General features: G+C 41.9%; 1 protein-coding gene across 5 annotated transcripts in view; it reads left to right on the plus strand.

Moving 5' to 3' along the window:
• The first annotated feature begins 13,512 nt into the window (after window positions 1-13,512).
• The window catches only part of NTF3 (neurotrophin 3), a 140,470-nt gene continuing 128,940 nt past the window's right edge, over window positions 13,513-25,042 (plus strand). For 2 of the 5 annotated variants that reach the window (XR_006387251.1, XM_044274026.1), the window contains exon 1: window positions 13,513-14,361. Coding sequence is in view for 1 of the 5 variants with exons in the window: in XM_044274025.1 (XP_044129960.1) it covers window positions 15,205-15,225 (21 nt within the window). In the remaining 4 variants the exon portion in view is untranslated. Of the gene's footprint in view, window positions 14,362-15,189; window positions 15,260-25,042 lie in introns of all 5 variants that reach the window. The other 3 variants (XM_044274027.1, XM_044274025.1, XM_044274028.1) reach the window with 3 other exon arrangements.

Here is a 25,042-nt window from a genome sequence, read left to right on the forward strand (position 1 = left end):
TTTTGGTGCATATGGGTTTCATCCGCAGTTTGGGACATTCTCTGAAGAGGGGTCTTCTGGTTTACCTGATGAGGACAGATTCTCCTCGTCTTTGTCATCTATTTGGCAAAAGATTCTGGATAATCTAAAGAGCATGAGTGAGAGATATAAGCGTGTGGCGGTTAAGAGACGTGTGCCTGGTCCTGACCTGAATGTTGGTGATCTGGTGTGGTTGTCTACTAAGAATATCAAATTGAAGGTTCCCTCCTGGAAGTTGGGTCCTAAGTTTATTGGGCCTTACAAAATCTTGTCCTTCATCAATCCTGTTGCCTACCGTCTTGATCTTCCTCAGATTTGGAAGATCCATAATGTTTTTCATAAGTCCTTATTGAAACCTTATGTCCAACCCATTGTACCCTCGTCTTTGCCTCCTCCTCCGATTGTGGTTGATGGTAATCTTGAATTTCAGGTCTCTAGGATTGTGGATTCTCGTGTTGTCCGCGGTTCTCTCCAGTACCTCATTCATTGGGAGGGTTATGGTCCTGAGGAGAGGATGTGGGTCCCAGTGACGGATATTAAGGCCACTCGTCTCATCAGGGCTTTCCATAGGTCCCATCCTGAGAAGGTGGGCTCTGAGTGTCCGGAGTCCACTCGTAGAACGAGGGGTACTGTCACCACCAGACATCTGAGAAGCTCTGACAGACGTTCTTCAGAACCTCCTCCTTGAGGTTCCTTTTGTTTTTCTTTCGTTTTCTCATCTCGCTAGCCTCTCTCAGCTGTCATGTAGTTGCACTGGTTGCATCCCTTTAAATCCCTTCCCATACTGCATCACTTTGCGGTTTATACAACTTCCTGGAGTGTGTGCATGCTGGATGCTACTACTGAGTCTTCGACAGATAAGTTTTGTTCATTCATTTGTGTTTTCCTGTTTGCTGGATCCCAGGTGACCCTGACTCCCTCCGTATCAAGTGTAGGGAGCCGGTGGTCGTGTCCCCTCACTATTATAGGGTGTTCAGGTGTTATACAGTCAAGGAACGAGGATATGTGATCATCTACCATTGAGATTTTTGCATAGGCTGAGCAGTTAGGGAGAGAGCCAGGTCTGTTGCAGGGCTCTCCCTTTTGGTTCCCAAAATGAAGTTGGATCTTCATTTTGTGTCTTCTAGTTTTCTGTACACCTTCCGTGACACTGCCGTTGTTATATCAAGCCTGCCTGTTACAACCTGTTTACATGTGGAACTGACCAAAGACTGTAAATAGTTGAACTGTTTCAGTAAAAGGAAGTTTTGCTTCACCACAACATCGTGTTCCTCAATTATCCCTACCATAAATCGGTGTGCCATCATTACGGGTACTGGCGTCACGAACATAAAGGGATCTTGCCACCGGCACATAAAAACCTGCAACACCCAGGCCACCTCACCTACCACCTGGCCTGGTCCCTATACACAGAGAGTGCCCCAGAGGATCCATGTGCCAGCCTCTCCATCACTGCTGTACGTCTGCCCAGGGTATATGAAAAACTGTGAGTACCAGAAACACCCTCGGTTAGTAACTACCCCTGTGACCTCACCATTCTCCTTACCCTGCAGGGCTGCGTACTGCACTTCCTCTTCACAGACCGACAGTTCACATAATAATCTCTGTTGGCCTCCATATCATGGATAAACCCAAATCCTCGCTGCTTACAGAAGTTAAGAATTCGGCCCAATCTCCGTGCCGGAACCGTGAAGTCTTTTACAGGTTCCTCTAGCAACTTGCGAGTCAGACCCTCATTATACTTTTTGCAAGCATGGGTGCTCGGGAGTCGAGCTGACTTAATTTCCGCTGACAACTTGGCCCAAAGAGCTGTCTGTTCAGTAGTGGGCCACGCCAAGGTTGGGGAATCAGCAACCAGAACGGACCTTTCGGCATACTTCTGAGGCTGGTTTCGTGGCATTGCGACTGCTTGCTGACCTCTACTGTAATCCGCCGGTTCAGTATTGCGATCCACACTGCGTTCCCTCCAGTGGCGATCCTGTAAGACCTGGACACGGACCTGCAGTTCAGGAGTAATAGGTGTAGGGGTCCAGAGCTCACTCGCTTCTCCGCCATGCTGCTTCGGCAAAACACTTCTCTCTCCATGAAACAATCAGCGTCTCTCTTTTCAATGTGTGCACGCACGTCACACTCTTCATGAGTGCTGGGCCCGCCTCCCAGCTCTGTATAAATATGACAGAGGCGACGCAACCATTATCCACCGTACAATGGCGGTCTCAGGGAATCGGGCGTCCGGGGCAACAATGGTCAGTACTCCAATTGAGTTTGGGGGTTTGGTGACACACAATAATGGAGCAGTCTTTTGTGCATTAAGATATTCATAAGTGGCTGTGTTTCTATCACAACATCCAATAGGTGGGTACATCGATATTCCACACATGATTCCACCCATTTTATTCTGTGGTAGAACTTTTCATAGGTCAGAGAAGACGGCGCTGCGTTTGCATATAGGGTTGGCCTCTCGGAATTGATACAGGAAAGGTAGGACGAGCTGGCCGGACAGTTTTGCAAAAATGGGTGGCACCAGATTTTCCCGCTCTTTAGAGGGTGTCACTAACTTATCCACAGTGATGGCACAGTATATTTTTTCAAACAAGAAGGCCTCTGGCGGCCATCTTAAGTGCATAAAAGCAGTCTATTCAATGACAGAAAGCTGTTTTAGTAACACACAAATGTCTGCTTTTCTCACCTTTAACACTGCGATTTTTATGCTGATGACTGGTATAACACTTCCATGTAACTTCTAAACTGTTTAAACGGTTCTGTGGCCCAACACAGCGTGCAATAAGTAAAAGTCTCTCAATAAAGCAAAGGGGCTTATTCTCATGCAACAGTCTTTCAAATAAAGGTGCAGGGGTTAATATCCTGTTCGCAACACGTGAGGTGCATAGTGGGCCGATGAGGGGCCAAATAATAACACAGTTCATCGGTTTACTCACAGTTAGCAAAAAGCCTTCCTTGGGCCGGCAGCACAGTGTTGAGGAAGACAGCACAAAATCCTCTGGGGCACACTCTGTGATAGGGGAGCACGAGCCTAGATGGAGGTTGAGGTGCCCTTGATGGCAGTGATGTTTAGGGTGCTTGTGGCGGCTGGGTCCCCTGGTTTTATTTGTCGTGATGCCAGTACCGTTAATGGTGGTACAACTAGTTGTAGTAGTATTGGAGAATGAAGTAGACAGTGGTAGGATACAACTTTTACTGAGGTTGGTTCCAGTTGTGGCATATACATCCAGACAGAATACAGTCTTTTGCCATTTAGAGGAATTATGTTGATCCACTGTTAATAGGTTTGGCTGGGTTTAACTTAGCTTGAAGGTCCTTTTTAAACCAGTATAATTTGGTGAGGTTGCCTGCAATACTTATTGGTATGCTTATTCCTATTGTATTTGTATCTTCCAAGCCCTTAAACAGGTAGCTAATCTGTATTCTTCAATATATGGTGAGGCTGTCTGTAGCTAGGCTGTCCTCCACCATGTGGAAAGGTGCCCATTAAGCCTTTAGTAGTGGCTGTTATCACCGATGTCTCTCTTTAGCTTGGTTTTCCTCCAGGGACGCAAACACTATCCTCTGGTTGTAGGATGTAGGAACTAAGAGGATTACAGGAGGAAAACGCTCTCCTGCCCCTCATACCGTGGCTCTACCTCACTGCTGCATTAGACTTCACCCACTACTCTGTGGTGTGTAGTCTCAGCTTACCAACTACTTTCCACTCTCTACCTTCTCCTTCACTTCTCTCTCCTTACACTAGGCCTGACCTAAGTATATATATATAACCTAAGTGCTATCCCCAAACTAGTGGTGGGATGTATAAATTACACCAGACCAGCCTATGAACAGGGATACAACAGGTGTTGTAATGCAAAATGACATGAAATATGATAATGCCGTTTCACAGTCATTTTGCAGTTCCCACGTGTCCTGAGTGGGACGCTGCATATAGCGTTCAACACTCCACAGTATACAGTGTAATACCCCACATTATACAGTATTTAACATCGCCCAGTATACGGCACCCCACAGTATGCAGTATAGCATCCTATAGTATACAGCACCCCACAGTATGCAGTATAGCACCCTATAGTATACAGCACCCCACAGTAGCAGTATAGCACCCTATAGTATACAGTACCCCACAGTATGCAATATACACTCACCTGAAGAATTATTAGGAACACCTGTTCTATTTCTCATTAATGTGATTATCTAGTCAACCAATCACATGACAGTTGCTTCAATGCATGTAGGGTTGTGGTCCTGGTCAAGACAATCTCCTGAACGCCAAACTGAATGTCAGAATGGGAAAGAAAGGTGGGCTAAAACAGCAGAAGACCCCACCGGTTACCACTCATCTCCACTACAAATAGGTAAAAGAGGCTACAATTTGCACGAGCTCACCAAAATTGGACTATTGAAGACTGGAAAAATGTTGCCTGGTCTGATGAGTCTCGATTTCTGTTGAGACATTCAAATGGTAGACTCCGAATTTGGCGTAAACAGAATGAGAACATGTATCCATCATGCCTTGTTACCACTGTGCAGGTGTCACGGCCATGCCCATGACCGTGACTCCTTGACCGCATGCGGTTGCCTGCGGTTTTCTATGGGTATTCAACCATGGGTGAGGGCCGCTGGTGTGTGGCCTCACTCCTGGTTGCCGTGGGCAACTAGCGTGTGTATTTTGCAGCAGAGCAGCCTGAGCGTGGCTAGGCAGCTTGCTGCCCTGGCATGCGGTCTCTCCTAACTTCTTTTGGGTTAGGTGTGTGTGTTGTGTGCACGGTGTATTATGTTTTGTGTGCACTTCCCCTTTATGTCTGTTTTCCCTTCTGTGTGCTGGAAGGGTTAACTCCCTTCCCAGTGTGTCTGATGTCACTGGGGGTGGTTGACCGGTGGGTGTGGCCACTTTGGCCTAAATAGCCTGAGTCTCTTGCAAGGTTCAGTAGGTTGCTTCAGCCCTGCTAGCTGGAGCAGCCTCCTGTGTATGTGAGCTGCCTGTAAGAGCCACCACTGTGGTCATAAGTTTATGTTTAGTTTGGCTTAGTCTGTGTGATGTTCGGTTTATGTTTTCTGGTATATTTCTGTGCTGCCATGTATCTGGGTTCCGGTGTGTGGATGAGTTTGTGCTGACTTCAGTTTGCTATTTGTGGACTTCAGATTTCCTGCACACGGATCCAGTCAGCAGGGCTGTGGCAGGTGGCTGGAACTAGTGCAGCACCTGCCATATACATTGGTTTGCATTCGTGTTCCCCTTTTCCCTACTGCTTGGCCATTGGGACTCCTGCTCCTCCCTGTCTTGGAGGAGTGGGTTGTCCTACTCTGTTTCCTAGGTCAGGGCCGACTTGAGGGCTTGTAGGGACTATTAGGTTCCAGCGTATGAGCCCTCCTACCATCAAGGTCGGCTCATACTGACAGAAGACAGGGTCAGCGTTAGGGACGCAACAGGAGGTGACCTGCTCCCTAATGCTGTGGTCCTGGCCAAGCAGCAACCGGACATCCTCTGACATCACACAGCTGAGGATTTCCCCCATCCTCAGCCGTGACAGTATGACCACAGTGGCCGTAGCCGTGACAGTATGACCACAGCGGCATCTCATGTGGCGATTCCCTCGAAAGAGGGTAAAGCATGCACCGCCATCTGCGGATGGGGTGCATGCTCGCTCTTCGGAGGGAGAGCGTTCTGGGGGTTTCGCCTCTGACAGCGCGGTGAGTGGCGTTTCCCCGCCTTCCCTTCACCGTTGCCTCGTTTGGCGTCCCCCTGATTTTATTCCACGTGGTGTTTATTTGGTGCACGTGGTGTTATTTGGTGAGTGCTTTTGCACACCTTCGGAAGAGGGTGCAGCATGCAGTGCCATACCCTTGTGGCCTGCTTGCGCGTTCTCCGGAGGGAGAACGTCCCAGGGGGATCATCGTTAACGGCACGGTTGGTGGCTTATTCCCCGCCACCGTACTTTCCGTGTCCGTGTTGGTGGTCCCTCTTCCCTCTCCATGTTCCCATCTCTGGTCGTTTGCTGGCAGCACTCCGTATGTGGTCCGGCTGCGTGCTGGTTAGGAGTGTCTGCTGGCAGCGACTGGAGTGGGGACGTTAGTGGAGAGTCCCCTCGTCCACTCTCTGTGGTTCCTTTCCCTTGTCGCTGGTGCGGGCTGCAGGCCTCGTCGGACTGGCTAGTGTGAGCTGGGAGAGGATGCAGCTGACAGTGACCTTTTGGGAACCATGTCCTGAGAGTGGACGTCCCCTTCTCCCATCCCCTATGTGAGTTCCTCACCACTTTAGTTTTTTTTTTGGTGGGGGGGCTTTGAGGGGTGGGAGTGTCACGGCCATGCCCATGACCGTGACTCCTTGACCGCATGCGGTTGCCTGCGGTTTTCTATGGGTATTCAACCATGGGTGAGGGCCGCTGGTGTGTGGCCTCACTCGTGGTTGCCGTGGGCAACTAGCATGTGTATTTTGCAGCAGAGCAGCCTGAGCGTGGCTAGGCAGCTTGCTGCCCTGGCATGCAGTCTCTCCTAACTTCTTTTGGGTTAAGTGTGTGTGTTGTGTGCACGGTGTATTATGTTTTGTGTGCACTTCCCCTTTATGTCTGTTTTCCCTTCTGTGTGCTGGAAGGGTTAACTCCCTTCCCAGTGTGTCTGATGTCACTGGGTGTGGTTGACCGGTGGGTGTGGCCACTTTGGCCTATATAGCCTGAGTCTCTTGCAAGGTTCAGTAGGTTGCTTCAGCCCTGCTAGCTGGAGCAGCCTCCTGTGTATGTGATCTGCCTGTGAGAGCCACCACTGTGGTCATAAGTTTATGTTTAGTTTGGCTTAGTCTGTGTGATGTTCGGTTTATGTTTTCTGGTATATTTCTGTGCTGCCATGTATCTGGGTTCCGGTGTGTGGATGAGTTTGTGCTGACTTCAGTTTGCTATTTGTGGACTTCAGATTTCCTGCACACGGATCCAGTCAGCAGGGCTGTGGCAGGTGGGTGGAACTAGTGCAGCACCTGCCATATACATTGGTTTGCATTCGTGTTCCCCTTTTCCCTACTGCTTGGCCATTGGGACTCCTGCTCCTCCCTGTCTTGGAGGAGTGGGTTGTCCTACTCTGTTTCCTAGGTCAGGGCCGACTTGAAGGCTTGTAGGGACTATTAGGTTCCAGCGTATGAGCCCTCCTACCATCAAGGTCGCCTCATACTGACAGAAGACAGGGTCAGCGTTAGGGACGCAACAGGAGGTGACCTGCTCCCTAATGCTGTGGTCCTGGCCAAGCAGCAACCGGACATGCTCTGACATCACACGGCTGAGGATTTCCCCCATCCTCAGCCGTGACAGCAGGCTGGTGGTGGTGGTGTAATGGTGTGGGGGATGTTTTCCGGGCACACTTTAGGCCCCTTAGTGCCAATTGGCCATCGTTTAAATGCCACAGGCTACCTGAGCATTGTTTCTGACCATGTCCATCCCTTCATGACCACCATGTACCCATCCTCTGATGGCTACTTCCAGCAGGATAGTGCACCATGTCACAAAGCTTGATTCATTTCAAATTGGTTTCTTGAAGATGACAATGAGTTCACTGTACTAAAATGGCCCCCACAGTCACCAGATCCCAACCCAATAGAGCATCTTTGAGATGTGGTGGAACGGGAGCTTTATGCCCTGGATATGCATCCCTCAAATCTCCATCAACTGCAAGATGCTATCCTATCAATATGGGCCAACATTTCTAAAGAATGCTATCAGCACCTTGTTGAATCAATGCCACGTAGAATTAAGGCAGTTCTAAAGGTAAAAGGGGGTCCAACACCGTATTAGTATGGTGTTCCTAATAATTCTTTAGGTGAGTGTATAGTATAGCACCCCACAGTATACAGCGCCCCATAGTATATAGTACTGCACAGTATATAGTACCCCACAGTATACAATACATAATATAACACCCCACCGTATACAGCGCCCCACAGTATATACTACCCCACAGTATATAGTACCCCACAGTATGCAATGCATAATATAACACCCCACAGTATGCAGCGCCCCACAGTATATAGTACCAGTGATGGCCAGTTTGCATTGTTCGCCCGCGAACATATGCGGGCTGCCATCTTTATTCACAAGTGCGGCGAGGCACAGGTAAGCCCTTACCTGTGCCGCGAGCCAGTCTGAAAAAAAGCCTGCTCCCGCTGACTGCACTTGTTTTCAGACCGGCTCACGCACAGGTAAGGGCTTACCTGTGCCTCGCCAGACTTGTGAAAAAAGATGGCAGCCCGCATATGTTCGCGGGCGAACAATGCAAACTGACCATCACTGTATAGTACCCAACAGTATATAGTACCCCACAGTATGCAGTATAGCATCCTATAGCATACAGTATAGCACCCCACAGTATACAGTAGAGCAATATACAGTACCCCACAGTATACAGTACCCCACAGTATACAGCAACCCACAGTATACAACACCCCACAGTATAAAGTATACAGCACCCCAGAGTATACAGCAACCCACAGTATACAGCACCCCACAGTATACAGCAACCCACTGTATACACCACCCCACAGTATACAGTAGAGCAGTATAGCACTTCACAATATACAGCACCCTACAGTATACAGTAGAGCAGTATAGCACCCCACGATATACAGCACCCCACACTATACAGTAGCTTACAGTATAATAGCATAACAGCCCCTGTCACCTTTTCCTGATGTAATCTTCACACAAAAAAAGCTCCACAATTATGGCAAACTTCTGCAGCAACACTCCTGGTAGAGAGAAAGGACCTTTGATTACTTCATAGCCATGTGACCAGTAATATCGATATGTTACTGGTCAATGGTGATGATGTCATCAAAGGTCCTTTCTCCTAAGAGAATCACAGCTCTCCTTCCTTGCAGAGACATTGGGCCAGGCGCTGCTGCTCATCCCGCCTGAGTAATTCATCTAATTATTCAATGGCAATGGCAGGATGCGCTAGCACCGCTAGACTCTCAGTCAGAGGCTGCCACCTGCCTCTGATTTCTGAATTCTCTTACAGTTCACTGCCTGGAGGCAGGCAGGCACGGCAGCACCCCCCTATATAGCTGACAGCCTGACACCCGGGGCGGACCGCCCCCACTTCCCCATGGCTAGCCACTGACCTAAAACAAGGGGTGTGGTCATGAGAAATAACAACTGAAGCAAGTAACCAAAGAGGCTGTTAGATTCCTTCACGTGTAGCCAGTTTCTTTGATCTCCTGACATCTGTTACAGGAGAGACCGTGACAATGGGACATGATACATTAAATATAGTGTCATTAAGTCATCCAATGCTTTGCAGTGGATTTCAGGACACTGCAATTGTATTACATAGTATCTGGTCTCTGGTGAGGTCACAAGTCTACCAATTTTGTGGTAACCCATCTTAATAGCATCTACTCCCTGGAGAACCTATTAGCTGGCATCTATTCTCTGGTGACCATGTTGGATAGCATGTTGGAAGTATTTTGTGGGATAGCATCCATACCCTGCTAATTCTATTACATTTTATATTTTTCTGCACTCCCTCTAAACACCCCCTTCCAACCCCCTACTTTTAGTGAGATATCATACTCAAAATTATTCCAGGTTAAATTCAATTTAAACACAACTATTGGAAAACAGATGAATGGGATTTTCTGACACAATAATGAAGTATACCCTGATGTGTGACACCAATAGACATAGGGTAATCTGCCCTAAAACGCAACACTGCGCAAATTTCTGTGTGTATCAAAAGTAAATTTTTTTCCCTGTAATAAAGATTATCTTGATGAAAAGTTTGTTCTTTAAGCCAAACTCTCCAAGCAGATGTCTGGGAATGTTAGAATCATTTTTTCCTCTCATACGTTTTACCAAGTGCTAATGGTGTTTTCTTTATTTTCCTGATGGCCAATGTAGAAAAGATGATAAAATAATAAAAGAATATTCCTTATCCATTTTTTCTGCAGCTGATTCCGTACCTATCTGGCCTTTCTTGCTTGCACCTTTGTTTACTTGGCTTCAACGGTAACATTGCTGTATAGCTTATGCCTTATGGGTCTCATACTGTACATCACCAAGGCCAATTTTTTGCCCAACTTGGCTAACCCCTTCAATAGTCCATCATGCAGCCACAGAAAAAAAGCCATGTGGAACTACCACGAGACAAAATGGTACTTTGCTTACCCAGGTTTTGCCTCAAAGAGAACATTTCTCCCTACATTGGGGACACACTGCATTGCTATGACAAGCCAGTATTCCTTCTGTTATACCTGCCAAGTTTTAGTGTCTCTGCTCCTTGAACATAACTTTATTCTTCAGTTAAGAATTTCTTTTCCTTGGGTCCCCTTCTCTAGTATTGACTCCCTTCCTCTTGCTCCAGGGCATATCACATTCCTGCTTTCACCTTTGACTATACCTCTGGTTTTTCCTTTTGGTACTGTGTTCTTTGGATTCCTCTGCCAACTTTGCCTTAACATGATGATTTTTTTGGTGAAACCAAAACCCTGTCACCAAAGGTGATTATCCGGGAAATTGGTGTATAGACTCTGCAGCTCAGTTTATCTATGATTGTGTCACAGTGGTAGCTTTTACTTCCGGACCTAAATACCCCTGAAATCCTTAAGGCTTTTTCCTGCTTCTTGATCAACTTGTATATGTAAACTTGATCAACTTGCTTCTTGATACTTGTATATGTAAGTTTTTGTATCACCTAAGTGTATGGCTAGTAAACTCTCATGTACCTAATAAAGGCAATATTATCTATAAAGTATTGCTGTCAAAACCCTACCCATAATAAAAGTTATGTTTTAAGACTAATTATTTTGTGATATTTATATACCTGGATGCTAGCTCCCTGCTCTAAAATGGACACGAAAAAGTCCTGTTAAAAAATCTGAATGAAATAGCAGATGGGGCCGATAGACCTAACTATAGTCAATTAACTCCACCATATCTGTAACTAAACAGTTTTACTTATAGGAAGATAGCGCTAAAAAACAAAAAAAAAAAAAACTTTATTCACATATATAGGATTAAAAGACTATCTGCCCTCTAAATGTAGTAGTATAACACTTCGGATAGAGGGTAGGGATAACTTGCAAGTAAAGACCCCTCAGTATGCTTGATTGCCAACACCTGCACAACTCGATGCCCTGAGATTAGTGGACACATCCATTCATCCACCTTGCTCACTTGAATCAGCGGCAATGTGGCACACCATCAAGCATTCAGATGGTGGAGGAGGATTGCGCATACAGGCACACCTATAGCACACTGTTCACACTCACACCTACTGATGCCCTATGTTAAATAAGCATCGATCTCAGTGCGTATCGCTCACTTGAATCAGCGGCAATACAGATGGCAATACAGAGGATTGTGCATATAGGCACACCTCTAGCACGCTGTTCACACTCGCAGCTACTGATGCCCTATATTAAATAAGCATCAATCTCAGTGCGTATCGCTCACTTGAATCAGCGGCAATACAGATGGCAATACAGAGGATTGTGCATATAGGCACACCTCTAGCACGCTGTTCACACTCGCACCTGCTGATGCCCTATATTAAATAAGGATCAATCTCAGTGCGTATCGCTCACTTGAATCAGCAGCAATACAGATGGCAATACAGAGGATTGTGCATATAGGCACACCTCTAGCACGCTGTTCACACTCGCACCTGCTGATGCCCTATATTAAATAAGGATCAATCTCAGTGCGTATCGCTCACTTGAATCAGCAGCAATACAGATGGCAATACAGAGGATTGTGCATATAGGCACACCTATAACACACTGTTCACACTCGCACATGTAAGTGAGCAAGGTGGATGAATGGAGTTGTGCAGGTGTTAGCAGTCAAGCAAACTGAGGGGTATTTATGCGCAAGTTATCCCTACCCTCCATATGAAGGGTTATACTACATTTAGTGGGCAGATAGCCTTTTAACCCTTTATATGTGAATAAAGTTTTTTTTGTTTAGTTTTTTTATCTTCCTATAAGTAAAACAGGTATGAATATAACCTCATAATAATGTTGTACAGTATATTCCAAAAATGTCCTCAAGGGGCCTTATTAATAGTGTTGAGTGCGAATATTCGAATCGCTAATTTTAATCGTGAATATCGTCACTTCCGAAATGTGCGAATATTTAGAATATGGTGGTATATATTTGTGTTCGCGAATAGTGTTGATCGCGAATATTCTATTCGCAAATTTATCGCGGATATCGGCATTTATCAACATCCCTAGCAACCAATAGGAAAGTTGACTACCCTTTAGTGTAGATCGCAAATTTTTATCGCGAATATATTACATTGCCGATTTTCACAATCAATTAAATAATGACTGGAGATCACGAATTCTCGAATTTGCGAATTTTGGCGAATATTCGGCCCAAAATTTGTGAAATATCACAAATTCGAATATTGCCTATGCCGCTCATAACTACTTATTAACATGGCCCACAGATTTCTATGAGTGCTGTATTACAGATACCCTTCTTACAATAGGCTTGGGGCCTATTGAAAAATTTACAGGTTCAATTAACCCTATATACCTCCATAAATAGGTCTGTGCATAGCTTCCACTGTCTTTTTTTTATACATTTTTACTTTTTTAGCCACATAGTGGCGCTGTTGCAGTAGATGAAGCTCCACTATTCAGCTTTTCAATCTGGAGTGTTCATTTTTGCAGAACCACGTGTTAGTTCATTTGTAGGGATAAAAAGAGGAAATCACTAATCTATAATGAGCATTTATATTCTGAATGAAATTAAACATGCAGGTCTATACAATTCATCTGGTGCACTGATTATTTATTAAATCTTTTTGTGGTTCTCTGGAACATCTCAACACACGTGCCGTCTTTCATGTTTGTTGACATGGTCAGGGTAAAGGTACCTAAAAATATAACACAGTTAATTCCTCAGGAAAGGCCTAGCACAATCGGATCTGGATTATAACACGTCTTAGCTGCCAGTCTATCAGTCTTGTATTCAAGTACATAAGTAGAGATCATTGCTCTGGTTGCAGAACATTCACAATGTGTATGACAAGTTCTTCTGTTTACGATCCCTCTTCTGGAGGCTCAAAAAATATAATACAAAAGAAATCACTGTCCTTTCAACTAATATAATAAAATCCAGAATTTGTTTCAAAGAGCATGATCAAGATTAAATACACTTCCACTGTGATCAAAGATAAATGATGTTTGAAGAACTAAAAACATGTTTGGTGCTGAGATGTTTCATATTTCAGCCCTTTTCCACAATGTTATTTTCTTTTTCTTTTGTTCAGTGTACACATTTTTGGCAAGTTTTAGCTGTCAGATATCAAATTTCAAGGCGTGTTATTTGCATGCAAATGTGTAGCGTACACACATACGTTATCCCCTCACACAGACACACACACGAACACATTTATGCTTATGACCCCACCACCCCACCCTCCCACCACCCTTATGCAACAGAAAAGTCAGTCTTGGTCCACGTCTCTCTGTCTCTCGGGAACTCTGTAATAAGTGTGAGCCTTTTGCACTGCTTATCGTAATCAGAGTTTCATAAGACTTAGTGGGATGAAAGAGCCTCCTAGATCTATCTTATCTACATTCAAATGTTAACCCTTGTGATGGCCAACAAGACTGGTTGACTCTTTGTTTGACAGCAGTGCTCTGAAGCCTTCTCTGTCTCTAAAAACTACATTGGATGGCTTAATCTGTCACTCAACTATCCAGGGGGTGGTGTATTCCTATGGGAAAACATATTCTGAGATTTGCCAGCCAACACTTTCACTGCAGTTCGTTTGACTTGGCTTGCTTGAAACTCCCTGATCTGTTCTTGGGACTCATGTTGGAGCGTCAATCTAAGAGAGCTGGGAAACCTTTGCACACTTTGCAATTTTTTCTTTCAACTTTTGTGGACTCAGAAAAATGCTCAGATCATTGACATTACTACAAGCTACTGAGAAGCAGTTTTTTAAACAATTTTCCGCCCAGGAGCGTGTGGCTGATACCTTTTTCGTGTCTGATTGCGAGCTTTCAACTGTGACCAGTAGAACAGCCGGGAATGTTCAGACCTGGGCAATTTGTATAGAGCAGATTTTTTTCAAGCTGTTTTGTCTATTTCATCTGATTGGAAAAACTCTTCGGATTCAAAGTAAAATTTACCCTACTGAGAATCCTAGACCCAGAAGAGGGTGTAGGATTTCCTGAAAAGAGGGCACAGGTAGGGTCAAAATGCCAAAAGATATTTGAAGATGCAAAAGGGGAAACTGGAGATGGATATACTCAGGAACAAAAGGAGTTTTGGGAAAGTGGAATAGAAGCAACTACACCTAATTTCAATGTAACCCAATGCTTTCAGTCTCTAAAAGGTATTTAAAGGTCCACTTAACAGTTGCAAGAATATACATGTCATCTTAACTGTTCAACTGATAATCTAACATATAGTTTAACACATTTCTTTTACGTAAATAAAATAAGGTTTAGAGCAGTGCATTGTGAATTATGTTAAATAATCAGTACATAGATCTGTATAGGTAATAATGTAAATCAAATAACAATGACCATAAAATAGAGATTTAGCCATCATCACCAAAGTCCTATTTAAAGACTAATACAAGTATATTTTTGTATAGATAGCAGTTTTAATACTTTTTGACAGCCATGAATGTCAATATACTTTACGCTTTCACTATAACAGTTTGAATTTTATATTTAACGGCTATTTTATTTTTTATTTTATTATTGTTTCCTTATAATATTTTGACATGGAAAGGCTATGTCACATTAAATCATTTGAAAATGAAATGTAAAAAATTGTCTCAGAATTTTATATAAAAAAATAATAATAATTCAAACAGTTAGTTCTTTACTTCAATCCCAATGAAAAAAAAAAACTTTTAAAATACAATCAGGAACCTAGCACGTTTTGTGGTGAAAATCAAGTAGCAGCTCCTGAGATTCTGCACAGTGTTGCTTGGCAGGGAAAGGGTTACTCTTCAGAGCACCGAGCCATCTGGCTGGGCTGGTTTGGTATAATCGAGCAGATTATGTTCACAAGACTCAGAGTTTAAGGCTCCTCACCCATAGAGCAACTCAGAAAAATCTTTTGTACAAGGCTTGCAAAAACCAACTTTTTTGTTACTCTGAATGAATACACTTCCAGCAAACTACAGCTTCATGTCGATGTTTCTTAATAGATTAACACGGATGCCATGGTCAATCCAACCACCACGGTAAGAAATATTACCTGTGATCTGCAAAAGCAAGGTAGGCAGTTAAGAATAGGAAAGGGTGGGGGTAGATCTAAGACTTTATTAAATGTTTACATATTTTTATATTCTCATTTTTGAAAAATATTTAGCTTTACCTATTTTGCTGGTAATTTAAATGTATACTTTCAGAAGATATACATATTTACTGTATACATAATTGGTTACATTTTCAAGTAAAGAAAATGGGCAAAAAAATAAAAAAAGGAAAAAATATACAACTGCTGAGAATAAAAAAAGAACTTTGCTCACAGAAGGAATGTAGAACTAGCTGTAACAGACCTCACTCACCCCAGAGGCAAATTTTAGTCCTTGCAAAAGCAGTCAAAATCTCTCTTCTCTTACTGCTTTCCTGCTCAGGTAATGCACTTAAGCTGCCAGCTTAGTTAAACATTTGCCACCATTGTTTGTGTGTGTGTTTTTTTTTTATAATGCAGTGTTCCATCTACATATGCTGGATACTGTAAGTGGTCTTGTAGAGTGTGGTGATAGGGTTATTTACTATTCTAACAATCTCTCGGGTATACTAATTCTGAACATACCATTTCCACATGCTTAAAAAGTTACTTAATAGAGTGTGGTATCCAAAAATAACGTCCTGTTCCTTAAGACATGTCAAACTGTTTTATTACTGTATTTATTTTAGTTAAGTGTAGAAAAAAAATTCTTGAAATAATATATTAGGCAAAAAAATTCTCTATATGTTCAGGTGCATTTTAGGAGTCATGTATTTATGATAATATTCAACAGTTGGGACAAAAATGTCACTTTAGGACGTGATTTATACAGTTACACCCTCATAGGTATACTGTTATTGTATAGTTTTTGTGCTGCTTAAGAATCGACATTATGTTCTTATGGTAAGAATCGGTTTACTATTTAGTGGTTGTATAACGAATGTCATCAGTGCTTAGTGATAGACATAACACTCTGAACTGCTGTGCTGTATGGTAGGTTTACAAAAAAATTAAGTGTGAACATGTTTGGCGTGTACAGTGATAAACTTGACTGATTGCAAAGAAGTCATCCCTACATGCATGGGCATAATAGATGATTATGACTAAACGCTAAAGGGAAGCTAAGAGTGTTATAACGATGAATGATCTCAGCTAATTACTTTGCTTGCTCGAAAAGCCATTACAGTGTATCATTTATGTTTCTTTCTGAAATCCGTAAGTCAGAAGTTCAGATTCTCTTGGAATCCTTCACTTTTTCTTCTCATCAGTAATTATTTTAAGGCAATGGGTTAGCATGGTTTTGGAATCTCATTTGGTAAGTCACAACTAATAGGATTGTACCGGATATTTCTGAATAGCTCTTGCCAGTTTGCTGTGAGCAAATCTTGTGACGTGTTGATTTATTTATGGACCAGTGAATTGGAATCCACCTTTTTTGAATGCCCACGTATTTAGTGTTAGTTTTTTGGGATTTGTGTTTTAAAGATTTCTATATTTAGTTTTTTGTTTTTTATTTTTGGAATGAAAGGACAGGTGCAGCCAATGGAGAGCTCACATCTCAAGCTATACAATACTAGATATTACAATATTAAAAATTGATGAAAATGATAGTGCTTTATAGAGTAGTTTCAGTGCACCATTTGTGCTTCACACTTTTAGCTACATCTTGCCCCTACAATTACCTGCCAGGGGTAATATGTAGGGCACAGAAATGGAGAACGTCCAGGAAGGTCAAAAACTAAATTTGATTGGCCTATTAATTCTATCAAAGGCAGAACAGACTAGGAGCAGAACTGTCACTAAGCTGTTGATGAACGAGGTGGTACATAGGTAGAAAATTTTGAAAAAAAACATACATTTTTGGGTTTAGTTGGACCTTAAATTAGTTCAAAATGTGGGTACCCATAGAGGAAAGTGTAGAAGAAGATTAAAAAAATCTATCTTTTGGGAAACACCACACAAGATCTTATGTTCCCCTAGATGATGGATGAATCATAATACATCTCTATGGTTTCAGGACATAAACTATGGAAAAGGCTCCGTGAAATGATTGCACTTTATTTTGCATTGCTTGAATCAGGAGTGATTTAGATGAGCAGAGAGACACTTGTCTAATGTATGAAAATGTAATTGTAAGTTAAGATTTCACTTAATCACCTTCAAAAGTGCATAACAGTAAATATTGTCATATTTAAAGATGATAGTAACAGAGGGTTTCCTCCTTCTACTGGGATCTCCAGTAATCAGCTGCAATCTGGGAAAGAACTCAAAAGCAAGAGCAGTTTATCTACAGCACCACTACAGGAGAAATTAAGAATTACACAGTTCTCATTGAACTGTGTAGGACACAGGTCTGCCAGTTCCTCCATAGAGAGAGATGTTCTTAAAAGCCTATAAAGGCTATTAGAAGTGGTACCGAACATTAGTTTGTTCATTCCCTTATCGTCTACACTACCTTGGATCGGAGCAGCCGTCATCCAATCAGGTACTCAGCAGCGGCTCTATCTGCCTTAGTGCACATAGAGAAAACGTAACAGCGACAGCGCAGGCACAATTGTAAATATTCGGCTATTAGAAGTGGTTTGTAACTGTGGATGCCACTGATCATGTCAGAAAAATCACTAATAGGGTATTTAAAGTGGTCATTCTATACAGTACTTCTCCTTTAACTAACATATAATAGACATAGTCACACATTAGATTTGTGCTCTGATATCTATACTAGTAGGCATACAAAAAAACTACAGATATAGGATTTGGGTTTGTCTTTTCATTTGATGTAGGCCACATTCACTAGAACTGCAGTAGAATGAGGCTTAGAATTAACTTATTGGGGATTTGCCGTGGAAGTCCACACTTGATATCAATGTGTAGCTTTTAGGAGTTTTGTTGAAGAAATTATCCAAGAGAGAATTATCCCTAGATGATCAACATGAACAATGTGATTCTTGATTCCACAAGATACATAAACAGGAGACCTTGTAAATGACTCTGTCTCCATCTATACAAACCAACATCTGAGGGCGGCATAAACCAGTGACGGAAATCTTGAGCAAAACGCACAACTGACCCAGTCATTTTACTAAACTCTTTATTGAACAGCTCCAGCATGAGCTGAGCACGAGAGTCATCTCAACATACTGTAAAAGGTAGGGAGTCTTGATATTCATGAGCTCCCAGCTCCCACCAATCCCCACAACTTATTGACATATTTTTTCCTATTGCAATCAGCATAAAGGGGCAGGGAGAGCTAGGAACTAATATAAGTACTCCCTAGCACATAATGTGAATTGAACAGCTCCAACACTGGAAATGTTCTCTACAGATCTTAGTAAAATGACTGGGTCAAGTCAAGAAAGTGACCCAGCATTTTGTTTAGGATAGTTCATGCTGTCCTTCAGATAGGACACCATAAAACTGGTGACAGATTCCCTTTAAATATCTACAAAATATTGGCCTACAAGACAGGGTTATATGGCTCACTTGTAAGCATTAGGACATGCCATCTCTTACATACTTACTGTATGCTAATAAAGAATGGAACCCCCAATACTTTCATTCATATAGTTTTTATGTGTACTGTATGTACAGTTTATTCATTCCATGCTTCTTGATTTTGACATAAAATAGATGCATTCATAGTGTGTACTTAGTATGATCACTGATATTTCACAAAGCTTTTTATATATCATAGCAACGATCAAATGTTTTGAGAAATGAAGAGCAGAGGTAGACAACAACAATCTGAGTTCAGAAGAAGCCAAATATAGAAAAACAGGTCCAGTCCACAAGGCCCAGTTTACACACATTTACAAAAGTCAACTTTTGCAGACTTATTCAAGCTACTATTGACCAAAAAACTGTTGCCACTCACCATTACCAGTCAGCGATAAAAATCAAGAAGGAAGGGTCTCTGAAACTATCTGAAATCTCATTTCATTAAAGAACTGGAAGAAGCCTGAAGTTAGGCAAAACAGTGGGTTGGGCCATAATCTCAGCATACCTGTATCTTAAAGATTTTTGTTAGTAAGGGGAATCAACCTTCTTACTTTTAAAAGTGCCTATGCGCTATTTCTATTCCTCTGTCCTAAGTGTCCTGATTAGAGATGAGCGAACTTCTACCACGGACCACAACGGAAGTCGGAATCCATATCCGGATCCATATCGGGATTCTCCGCTAACCCGCCCCCGAACTTTAGACGCCGAACTTAAAACAGAAGTTCGCTCATCTCTAGTCCTGATCAAGATTTGTGTAGTCTACATATTTGATCGTGATTACACCTGAACCACTCATCTTCTTTGACAGTGTCTGCATTATCTTGCTGTTGTGGAGAGGATTTAATGAAATGAGATCTCAGACTGTTTTGGAAACCCTTTTACCACTGACTGGTATTGTTTAAAGGCAACAGGTTTCTTTTTGGGGGGATTTTGGTCAGAGGTAGCCTGACTTTTGTTTGTGCACTTGCTTATTATTGTTCACCAATGTGTCTGTAAGATAATTTTACAGCACTTACTAATATAGTCCTTGTTGAAATTCTGCACCAGTTTTATATATTTTAAGGGGTTTACAAAGTCTCCCTTGTTTACAAAGTCTGTCCAGAGGTCCTGTCCATAAAATGGCTGCTGCTGGTGGGTCATGTGACTAGGCAAATCACCTCCATGTTATGCCTCCTCCATTCAAACTCACTGCACCTATCAACTGTACTTGTTCTATTGAGAATTTAGTGCAGGTGCAGTGTATTGTAATGTAGGAGACATTGCATTGAGGTGATTTGTCTGGTCAAATGACCCTCCATCACCAACCATTTTATGGACAGGACCTTTGTGTGGACAGTACAAAAGGATTTGTAAACAAGTGAGCATACTCCATGTTGCAGAATTTCAACAATGACTATATTAGTAAGTGTCATATAATCATTTTACAGACACATTTGTGAACAATAACCAGAAAGTGGCCAACCCACTCAATATAAAGGGTTTTGATTGGTGGAGATCTAAGTGCTGAGACTGACACCTATTGCAAGAATGAGGAGAGAGAAGCACTCACATAGCATGCTTTCTGTCCTTACTCGAGGAGATGGGTTTAATAGAAAGTCTGAGTCCATTTAGAGAGTACACTTCTCTCTCCTCTTAATAGTAATCAGTATGGGGCTTAGAACGTAGACCCTCACCAATCAAAACCTTTTATATGATGTTATTACATATCAAAAGTTTTGTGAAAGCTCACTGACCCTTTAAAGGGTAACTGACATATAATTTTGTATTCGCTAATTTATTAGAGCTAGGCATGTATACCTGAGTTAGTCTGTCAATGATTGTCAAAAGATCTGTAATTACCTTATAATAACAGCTTTCATTAATGTTGTCTGTCCTTTTGACTGCTCCCTTAAAAGAACGTTACTAGGGCTTGTCTGTCTCCCAACTTAATGTAAACAGAATACAGGGGCAGTCCTTCACACTGCATGCCTGCATTAGGCTTCAGAGTGAGGAGGCGTGTCTCTCAGTAATCTAATCTGATTGGCTGGCAGGGAGCTGCTGGCTACAGCAAGTGTGTATGGGAAGTGAGGGAAAGCAGTTTTGGCCTCAGAGAACTGGCAGAGGAGCCATCTTAAGAAGGTCCTCATACTCATATTGTAAATGTTTAAACAGCCATAACTAAGGGAAAAATTCAAGGGAAACAGTGGTTGTGAAGAAACTAAAGATTGCTTTATGCATAATGCTGCTGCAGCAGTAACATATGCAAAAAAATGTTTTTTTTTTATTAAAACGTGAAAGTTACCCTTTAAATATACTGAATGTCTGTACTTGTTCTACATAATAGGTCAATAGACAATGACCAGTTCATTTTACTCTTGCAAGCTTATTTTTACCCAGTTTCAGCACACTACCTTTTACTAAGTAGTGTGTTTTAGTAAGATTCTAATGCACAAGGTCTTATGTTATACTTGGCGGTTAAATTTTAGACATACAAAGCCAAATTTACAGATGTGCACATAGGAATTAGAATTAATCAAAATGTATTTAAGACTCCATTGTCTACAAATAAATGCCTAGAAGGCATGGAATCAAAACTATGCCTTCATTTATGTTGTAAAAATTTGGAGTTAATCCAAAAGAAAGAATCTTTTTCTTTGGTGTACCCAAGACACATATTAAGTGCACTTCTCAGCACTGCGGGTGAATGGAGATTGCCCATTTAACAATCTTACGACGTTGTTATGTTGATGATGATGGCTTGTTACCATAGTAATATGACTTGTTCAACCATATACCCTTCAATTTACAATAGCCATTGACACAGTCTTTTAAACCATTGTCTGTTTTATATCCTTCCGAATTAGTCATAATGTTTGCCTTCATCATTAAGCTTTTTCTTTAGGGAGTGGTAACCTAGAAGATGTATAGTAGAATGCGGGGCCATTTTAATAATAGATCACATGATGCAGCTGAACCAGGTCTCCCCACCCCCCATTCAGTCCATATTCCTGTCCATAACCCACCAGTATTAACTATTAGTTGAGATATACATAGGCATGCAATATGTGGTAATGGCTGGATCGTCTGCAGCAGGTCTGCTGCCTATAGCTTCCACATTTCATGCTTCAACCATCACATGCTCTTGCCCTCTCCTGCAGCCAGGTAGCATGCCATTTAGTTGTGTTTCTATAAGCATGTCCAACTACTTTATATATACATTGTATGTACCTAATGAGCATATATTTGTCTTTTTTTACGATTGGTGCTTTCCTGCATGAAAACTAGACTGCAGCATAAAATCAAGTGAGCAAGTTATCTGTAGACCATTTTCAGTGTGTATTCACATTAGAATTGGAAAATCGAGTTAAATAAGTGATGTGGAACTAGGCATGGCTAGGGATGGACTGGGAACTTAAAGTGGCCCTGGAAGTAGGTAGGACCAAATTCACAGACGGTGGGGCAACACAATTAGGCATGGAAAACAGAAGAAGGTGGGGCCAGCAACACCATAATGCAGAACAAAATACTGTCCCAGCAGAAGAAATACCACAGTTAAGCACATAATACTGACTGGTGGCCATGAGGAAGGCTTGGGCGGCCGTCCTCTGCATTGGCCTAGCAGGAAATATCCCTGAAGGGTCTATGGCAAGCCTGCCCCTGAACATGGTCATTAGTGCTAGACTAAATAGGGCCAGTATTTAAAAAACTGCCATTGTTGAAGGGTTTTCTCATTCAACAGCGTCAAAAGCATACTGAAAATGGTGTGATCCTGGAAAAACATCTAGTAAAAGGGGATCCAGTGGACATACTGTAAACTCTTCCACAAAAGGGACGGAGGAGCATGTCAAGAATCGCTCTGAAGAACAACAGCGCACAGTGGAGAAATTGTAGCCTAAAACAACCCTAACAATCACATAGCCTGAACAGGCTGATATCCTCACTTGTCCCAGATAATAAAATATAACTTTCAATAGATAAATTTAAAGAAAATCATCACATCTATTGAAATATTATTATGAGCAAAGAAGTGTGGGTTAAAACTAGCTGATACTCATTGCTAGTGTTTATAGAGGGTAGCTGGGAGTGCACTTCCCTGCACTACCACTCTAATTATGGCACACACTGGCACACACTGTCCACTCTTAGACACTCTTCTAAACCACTTTTGCTTTTTAGCACATTGACAGAAGAGATCAGCAAACTAAAACCTAATTCTGCCCCCCTAGTTTTAACCCACACTTCTTTGCTCACTAATAATATTTCAATAGATGTGATGATTTTCTTTTAATTTATTCATTAAAAGTTATATTTTATTATCTGGGTCAAGTGAGGATATCAGCCTGTTCAGGCTGTGTGATTGTTATATCGTAAATCCTTTCCCAGATAGGGTCTACATTATTTTTTGTTATTTTTTAAAACAACCCTGGTGCTCCAACTAATGTGTACAAATGCACAACTCATCATCCCTTACCACAGATGAGATATAACAGCAGATGAAAGAGAAAGTCAAGACTTCTGTGGGCAAAAGACCAGAAAAATTGCATCATTGAGCAGTGAAAAAACAGTAGCTGGTCAGATGAATGCAGATTTCTGTGGCATCTTGCTGATGGGAGGGTCAGAATTTGGCTCTAGCAGCACAAATCGATAAACCTTTTCTGTCAGGTGTCCAGGCTGGTGGAGTAAAAGCCTGGGGAATGATACCTGTGGCACACCTGGGTCTTCTAATACCTATGGATGGATATTAGGACTGTAGGGGTTTACCTAGGCATTGTGAATGACCACGTTCATCCCTTCACGGCAGCTATTTACCCTAAGGAAGGACATTTTTAGCACAACATTGCCACAAAGGTGGTATAGTCAATGTTTGGTTCCAAAAACATGACAGAGAGCTTCCTTTGCTTTAATTCTCTTCACAGTCCCTAGATCTTAATCCTATAGCGGATGCTATAAAGTCAATGAAAAAAAGTTATGATGCATTCAGTTACATGTTGCATAGCTTTTGCTTAGCACCTCTGGTAGGGCAACCCACAAGTTTATACTTTTTTTTATATATTTATATATATATATATATATATATATATACTATATATATATACTATTCGATTTATAACACCACATGAAGTTACTTGTTCGATTGTAGTTGATCACAATTTTCTGCTCGTGGCCATGTCACAATTACAGTGTTCCATGAAATTGAAATTGACTGGCTCCTTGCATTGGAAATCTGTTAGTCGATGTTAATCACTAGTGATGACGAGCGAATTATTGAAAAGTTCGATTCGCCTGCTTCGCTGAATTTTACAAAAAAAATTCACTCAGTGATGAATTACTTTGTCTAGCAGTGTAAAAATGTAAACAAAAAGCCCTTGCCTTGCACAATTCAGTGCAGGGCAAGGGAGAGTATAGGAGCATTAAATGCTCCAATGCTCATCTCAAAGCGACTGCCTGGTTAAAAAAGGGGATATGTCTGGGTTCAGCTCTGAACCTGGACAACCCCTTTAATACTGCCACTGTGAGTAACTACTACCTCCACCATTTCTACCACCAATCCTGTCCTCTTCCACACTATTCCCTTTCTGGACTCACTGCACATACAAAAACAGATTGTCCAGCTGGGACTAGTCTAGATAGTATGTTGATGTTATATCATATAGATACCACCCATTTTTTCTGACTACAGCTGACATCCTTACTTTTCAAATAGTATACTATTGTAATCTAGGGAACACATAAAAACGTAATCATGCATGTTTAAGTCAAGTTACAAAAGTTTAGACAACTCTTCATTATAGTTTACAATTCACAATTCACTTGAGTACAATTGAAATCAACCACAGTGAAATCCAACCGTAAACCTCAAGTATTTGTTTGTCTGCGGTAACCCCTTACCAGTCTGATCCAAAGTGCTTCAACCAACCAATATTATGCTTCTTAAAAGACACTGGAGTCAACTGAGAAGACAATGACCCGACCTAGAACAGTATTAAGCAGCAAATATCTTCAAGTGTTTTTAAAGAGCCATTGTGAGGTTTTGGCATCACATAACATACATCACAATATCACACATTATAAAGTATTTCCACAGATGGGAGATTTTGCATCAATTCTTAAAGATGTAGCCAAGCAATTTCATGTCTAATAATAACAGATGTATCTTCTAAAATGGCTTCATGAAGTCTGAGTGAATGATGAAGGACACAACAGGGAAGATATACTAACTACACTATGCCAGAATTCTGCCGCAATTTGCACCAAACACTAGTATACATGCTTTGTTTTACATAATTTTATACACTTTTCTTTAAATTCATCCAACAAGGGACATACCTTAACAGAAAATGGTTGTG

The sequence above is a fragment of the Bufo gargarizans genome, unplaced genomic scaffold, assembly GCF_014858855.1.
Source record: "Bufo gargarizans isolate SCDJY-AF-19 unplaced genomic scaffold, ASM1485885v1 original_scaffold_1398_pilon, whole genome shotgun sequence".
In the NCBI taxonomy this organism is placed as follows: Eukaryota; Metazoa; Chordata; class Amphibia; order Anura; family Bufonidae; genus Bufo; species Bufo gargarizans.